The sequence below is a fragment of the Pteropus vampyrus genome, unplaced genomic scaffold (assembly GCF_000151845.1).
Source record: "Pteropus vampyrus isolate Shadow unplaced genomic scaffold, Pvam_2.0 Scaffold705, whole genome shotgun sequence".
Classification (NCBI taxonomy): Eukaryota; Metazoa; Chordata; class Mammalia; order Chiroptera; family Pteropodidae; genus Pteropus; species Pteropus vampyrus.
Window position 1 is genome coordinate 385,795 of NW_011889486.1, and position 7,276 is coordinate 393,070.

Here is a 7,276-nt window from a genome sequence, read left to right on the forward strand (position 1 = left end):
TAGATTGCTTGTTTCTATTTCATTTCATTATTTTTCTGCAGTTTTCTTCTATTTTTTCATTTGGGACATATTTCTTTATCTCCTCATTTTGGCTGCCTCTCTGTGTTTGTTTCTATATATTAGGTAGATCTGCTATGTCTCCCACTCTCGGCAGGGTTGCCTTATGTAGTAGTTGTACTGTGGGGGCTAACAGCACAGTCTTCCTGGTCACCTGAGGCAAGTGCTCTGAGGCTGTCCCTTGTGTGGGTTGTGTATGCCCTCCTGTTGTCATTGAGCCTCGATTGCTGTTGGCATGTCAATGTGTAGGATTGACCCTAAGGCTGACTGGCTATGACGATTAGCCATGACCACAGTGTGCAAGCTGCTGTATAGGGGCTGATCACACAGTGTGGGATTCGACCCAGCAGTCTCCAGTACCTGCTGAGACCACCCTTTGGGTATGCTGCTTTAGAGGCTAATCAGGCAGTGCTCTGTTGTGATCTTAAACCAGGCATCGGGTGTGTTGGTTTTGGGGTCTCTTGGGAAGGGCTCCAGTACCAGCCAAGGTCAGCCACTGCTTGTGACTGGCCTGGGGCTACCTGTTAGGAGCTGCTAAGAGATCCACAGTTGGTAGCTCCCTGTACTGGACCTAGAGGCAAAACTATGAACTGAGGTTGCTGCCACCAGTACCAGGCCTGGAGCAGTTCAGCAAAAGGCACAGGGCATATTGAGTCCTGCCACCAACTGCTAGCTGCTCTGTAAGGCTCAGCTGCTGAAAGAGCCCCGGACAATATGAAAGTTGGGAAAGGAGGGGTCTCAGGCAGTCACCAGAGTGGAGTGAGTAGTGTTCACCAGGTTAATGCAGATTCAGATATGACTCCAGTGCTGAGCCTGCAGCCACTCAGCATAAGGCACAGGGCATACTGAGGCCAGCTGCCACCTGCCTAAGGCCTGCAGTCCTTTGAGAGCTTTTAAGAAAGACCACAGCATCATGGGCCAAGGGTCACTGCCTGCCTCTGAAAGAACCTCTAGCTGTACACAAGTTGGGTGTGTCAGGGTCTCAGGATGGAGCAAATGGAGTTCAACAGGCTAATATAGATTCGGATTTGTCCATGTGGCAGCAGGGCTTAAAACAGGGACAATGGTAACTGTCCCTCCAGCTCTCATCCTGAAGCCACACAACTCAGTTTCTCCTTGTATGTCTCTGGCACCTCCTGAGCCACTTTCCCTCCACCAGAGCCCAGGGCAAATGCCTACAAACACATGACTCTGTGTGCGGGCCCTTTAAGAAGACTCCTGGATTACCAGCAGTCCTCTTTCTCTCCCAGACAGAAGGAATCTCTGCTGATTTTCACATCCAGATGTTGTGGGGGCTCCACTTCCCAGCACTGGTGCTCTGAGATGGAAACCCTTTTGTGGGGATAGGACCCTCTCATTCCTCAGGAAGGGACCTCTGTAGCTGAGATATCACTCCCAATTCTTAACTGCCACATGCAGGTGTGGGGCTAGCCCATGTCACATCTCCACCCCTCCTACTAGTCTTGATGTGGCTTCTTTATATCCTTAGTTATGGGATTTCTGTTCAGCTACTCTTCAAATGGTTCTCCAGGTTGATTGTCCTAAAATTTAGTTGTAATTCTGATGTGGTCACAAGGGTAGGTGAGCACATGTATTCTGCCATCTTGACTGGAACTCAATTCACATTTTCTAAACTTATTTGACCACAGAACCCTTTTTCTCATACCACTTCTACTAACATCTCATGGAATGTGTGTTATAGAAATCCTGGTGTCAACCATGTCAGAAGGCCTAGCCACCAGGCTCTCTTGAATGTTGGGTCCCTTCTTCTTCTCTGTTCCTGACAGGCACAGTCAGGCCCATCTGCCTGCCCTTCTCTGATGAGGAGCTCACTCCAGCCACCCCACTATGGGTCATTGGATGGGGCTTCACAGAAGAGGGTGGAGGTAAGTACAGGATGACAGGGCAGAGGGAGCAGCTCTCAGAGGTGATAGGAAGGAGGATCATCCTTCAGGGAAAAAAAACATCCTGGAGGTCCAAGAACCAAGATGCCCAACAACCCAGAGGATTATTGTGGGCTGGGGTAGAAGGCAAGGACAGAATGTGAGTATGTTTTCAACCTCCCAGGGAAATTGTCTGACACACTGCTTCAGGCATCAGTCCAGGTCATTGACAGAACTCGATGTAATGCAGAGGATGCATACCAGGGGGAAGTTACCAAGGATATGTTGTGTGCAGGCATTCTGGAGGGCGGTGTGGACACCTGCCAGGTAAGGTAATCATGAGGGAATTCTATGGATAGGGATGTAGATCCTAGAAAGATGAGAAAGTTCAAAGTCTGAATGCCCCATATGAAGTTTTGCATATGGTAGGCACTCAATGTGTGATGAAGGGAGGAAGAGAGAGACAGAAGGAAAGATGGCTTATAGTCAGGTAAAGTTATAGGAAAGGATGAATGGATGGATACAAGCAGAAAGATTTTAAATGAATATGTATTTCACATACAAAGATGATGTTACCTTCCTCACCCACACTTACTTTCCATCATCTCCAGGAGTATGAGTACCTCAAGGGCAAGAACCCCAGGTCAATATTCTCTATAACTGTCTTCAAGCTGTGGAACTACACTAGAGAAAATTCATCTTATGCTAGATGAGTCCTGGTACAATGCCATCTCACCCCATCCCCACTGACCAATTCCTGAATATATTCTCACTTCCTCCGCCCCAGAGCATCTTCTGAGCCTTTCTCATTAAAATCCCTAATCTTGCTCCTGCCTCTGTTCTCAGTCATTAAATTATTTCACTCAAGAGGTATCTCTTAGTGATCTCTTGAATGTCAGGTAAGTGCTGGGCTTTGGAGACTGTGTCTTCCCCCAGGGAGCTCACAGTAGGGATGGGAAAGATGTAAAAACAGGCAGTAAAAAGTATAACTTTTTACTATCTGATATTTTCTTGTCTGTTTTGTTATTTGGATGTTTATTGTCTCTTTCTCTCTTCTCCATTTGATTCTAAGCTCCCTAAAGGCAGGGATCTTTGTTCTTTTCATTGATTGAATCCTAATTGTTCAGAACAGTGCCTAGCATGAAATAGGCACTACATGGGTGATTAAATAAATTTGGAAAATATGAGATTAAACAAAGATAACCAGGCTTCCTTACTGCAAGACCGCTTAGAGCCTTCAATCTGCTAGTCTGAGTTGTGGATCTCTGAGAGAGAGTGCTATGGGCACATTCACAACTTACTTGACCTCCCACAGAATCCTTTTGCTCCAAAAGAGAAGGGCATTATAGGCTGCAAGAACAATATGAACAGAGGGAGTGAGGCAGGCCAGGAAAAAGTTCTGGGGGAGCACAAGAGAACAAATTCCTGCATCCCACCCCTCCATCCCACCGTGCCTGCCCTCCCCAGCAGCCCCTGTTCTGCCATCTCACAGGGTGACAGTGGTGGGCCCCTGATGTATCACTCTGACCTGTGGCAAGTGGTAGGCATCGTAAGCTGGGGCCGTGGCTGTGGGGACCCGAAGACCCCAGGAGTATACACCAAGGTCACAGCCTATCTCAACTGGATCTACAATGTCCGAAAGGTGAGCATGTTTGCCTGTTGTTCCTCCCTCCCTTCCTCTACTCCTAGGATACCAAATCATTCTGAGATTTGATTTAAATGGCTTTGAGACAACCCTTTACATCCAGCAAGTGATAGCCTGGATTCCACCATTAAGAGCTGAAATTTCTTAGATCAGAGAGTCTCATTAAATGCAAATACCTTAGAGTATGAGGCATATCCAGCTTTATCACTGTCTAATCTCTGGCAGAATAAGACTATCAGATACTTTCCAGAGAACAGATTCTGATTAGAAAGGGAGTGGAAAGGTTTATGAGACTTCCCTAGAGGGTAGAGAGAGGAGAAAAGAGCTTCAGAAAAGGAAGATTAGTATTGGACACATCACTGCTTTGTCCACTTTCAAGTCATCTGACTCTCTTTTTGTTCGTCTCTTATTCTAGTCTGAGCCATGATGTTGCTGCCTCTCTGCAGTGCTGTAAACTGCTTATCCCCTGCCATGCCCACCAGGGAATCCACCAGAAGCCAGACACAGAGCAAGAGTCACCTTAGAAACACCTCTCTGGCCACAGCCTCAGCATTTCTTGGTATAGAAAAGGACCTCCATTCCTGTAAGAGACCCCAGACACCTAGAAGGAAGTCAGCAGCCCCAGCTCAGCTGGCCCCTGGTGCTCTTAGCATTCCAAGAAGAGAGATACAGGCCACTGAACAGGTCAGCCTCAGGGCCAAGGTCTCAGATGGCATTGCTAAGCCATGTTCCCACTCAACGGAATGGAAGTAGACTCTCTGGTGAGAGCCCAGATCGCTAAGAGCTGGAGTAAAGGGAGGAAAGGATCTGAGCCAGCCCTCTCCTTCTCCACCCATCCCCAAGTCTACCCAAGCAAGAAACAAGTTGTAATATAAAATGTACTGTCATGCTGTTGGCACAACTACTGTACTTACTGTTCTTACTATTGTTACCTCTATGGTCACTTTTATTAGACAGAAAATAGTGTTTAACTTCCAAAACAATAAAAACAAGGAATAGATTAAGAAAAAAAAAATCAAGCAAACTCAAAAGAAGAAGGAGGAAGAAGAGAAGGAGAAGAGAAATCATAGAAAATGGAACAAATAAAATTTATAAAGTAGAATAGTAAAAACAAAGGTATCAATAATCATAATAAATATTAAACTCATAAACATAGAGTCAAATTGGATACAAATGTTAAATCAAGTTACATGTTATTTATAAGAGACATGGCTAAAACATTAGGTTACAGAACCATTAAAACTAAAGAGATTGAAAAAGATAGAGAAAGCAAGCACTCAACCTGATTTAAACTGGAGAAGCTATATAACATTTTTTTTAAATAGGCATTTAGGACAAAAAGACAAAACTACCTTTAGGATAAAGAGAGTCACTACATAATCATAAAAAGTTTATTTCACCAGGAAGATATAGTAAGTTAGAATTTATAAACTAAGAGAAGAAAAAAGAAAAGAAAAAAACACAATCCTTTTGTCACCACTGGAGTAGGCTGTCATACCAAGTTCTTGCTTGGAAATGGTATTTTAAAAGAAAAAAATCAAGCATTATTCTGCTTTGCCATAGAAATCTACTTTCAAGTAACAAGATAGCCCAAAGTGGTGAGGGAAAGCTCTTCTGCACAGAAAAAAAAAATGTAGCTAATCAATATAGATGCATGATAGAAAATTATTGTTTGCAACTTCTAATGAAATAATTGATTTAAGCAAGGATCATCAATGGATGTTAAAACCATTATGTAAAAAAGTTGATGGGGAACTGGATATTTGCATAATGCTCAAGTATCACCTCCACAAATTTCTTGCTAAATTCAAGAAGAAACCCCAACTTTAAAATCAAGAATTGGACTGCATAATCCTATCCCCTAATAGGAAAAAATCAAATATCGTGTGCATCCTGATGTGAATGTGAAGTACATCTCATGTTGTGTCACTTAAAGGCATCTTATCAAAAATGCTTAACTTAAACTTTCACATCTAATTTCCAGTTTATAGGAAATATGAGAATTAGAGAAACAAGTTAAATGATACCACTTGGAAGTTAACAGACAAATCTAAAAGGTGGGACATTCTACCACACAAGTGACCCAATCTCTTCAATAAGTCAATGTCATGAAAGACTCTTAAGAGACATAACCAAATACAAGTTGTGGACCTTGATTTGGTCTGAATTGAACAAATTAGCAGCAAAAAATATATGGGTGATGGGGTAATTGGGGAAATGTAAATATGATCTGGATATTGGGTAATAGTAAGGAATTAACTTCATTATTTGTGACAGTGATGTTATACATAAGAAAAATGTTCTTAATATTTAGAGATGCATACAGAAGTATTTGGGGTAAAATGACACAAAGTTGTAATTTACTTCAGGAAGAAAAACGGTTGAAGTAAAAATGGCAAAAGGTCAACAAGTATGAAATATAGGTGGTAGATATTTACTATTCTTTCTACTTTTCTGTACACTTGAATTTTTTTAATTTTATTTTTTAATTTCAGGTATACAGTACATTGATTAGACATTTATATAGTTTATAAAACAATCCCCCTAATTGCTCTTTCTCTCCTCTGGCTCTCTACCTAGCCATTATATTAATGCTAACTGCATTCCCTATGCCATGCTCCCCATTCTCGTGACCATCTATCAACTACTAATCTGTACTTCTTTAACCCTTCACCGCATTCTCCCAGCACCTCCAACCTCCTCCCCTCTGGCCAATCCTAAATTGTCCTCTATATTTGTGAGTCTGTTTCTGATTAGCTTGTTCTTTTTGTTCCTTAGATTCCACATCTAAGTGAAATCATATGGTATTTATCTTTGTCTGACTTTTTTCACTCAGCATAATAACCTCTAGGTCCATCCATATTTTGCAAATGATAGGATTTCATTTTTTAATGGCTGAGTAATATTCCATTGTATATATGAACCATAACTTCTTTAGACAATTAGATACATTTGAAATTTTTGTCAGCAAATAGATTTTTAAATTTATACAAACACAAAATAAAATAACCTCCAGATATGTAGAACCTTGTACTTAACACTTATTAAACATCCTTTTCAAGCATATCTGCAAAAACTTGACTACATACTAATCCATAAAGTAAGTTTCAACCCATTTCACAAGTAGTATGGGTACCCACCAGACCCATTTTGTGCTCCCATCAATTTTGACTCACCTTTGCCTGTATACTTAATTCTCCTACCTCTAGGCTATAGTCACTGGCCTGGCTTCCTGTCTTGAGGGGACCCAGCTTTGGCCCCTTTCATTTCCTTGGTTCTAAAACTCTGGCAACTGCCATCATCTCTTCTCCTAACACCACACTGGTCTCCACTTCCCCTGGAAAAGGGCTGGACTTTGGCTTCAGTGGTCTTCATCATACTCAGCATAGTGGGGGCCAGAGTAGCTCTAGCATCCAGAGCCAACAGACTATACTCATAGAGCTCTGGCTTCCCCAGGGCTGCCTGGAAAGGCTGAGAGTAACGAAATATGAAAATTATTGTCTATGAGACAAATGTTTAATAATGGAAGACAGGAGACAGGAAGGAGCCAGCAGATAAATTACTCATCCTTCTTTGGGATGGAACTATTCAGAGAAGCCCCAGTTCCCTAGAGACAGTCCTTGTGATTCAGCAACCAGCTACATTGCTTATGGATTTGTGGTCAACTCAGTAACACAGCACCTTATCTTTG

General features: G+C 42.3%; 1 protein-coding gene across 1 annotated transcript in view; it reads left to right on the plus strand.

The window, feature by feature from the left end:
* The window catches only part of TMPRSS4 (transmembrane protease, serine 4), a 27,536-nt gene extending 23,882 nt beyond the window's left edge, over positions 1 to 3,654 (plus strand). The window contains exons 9-11 of the mRNA XM_023526100.1: positions 1,845 to 1,943; positions 2,125 to 2,267; positions 3,433 to 3,654. Coding sequence (XP_023381868.1) covers positions 1,845 to 1,943; positions 2,125 to 2,267; positions 3,433 to 3,654 — 464 coding nt within the window. The remainder of the gene's footprint in view (positions 1 to 1,844; positions 1,944 to 2,124; positions 2,268 to 3,432) is intronic.
* Positions 3,655 to 7,276: the final 3,622 nt, after the last annotated feature.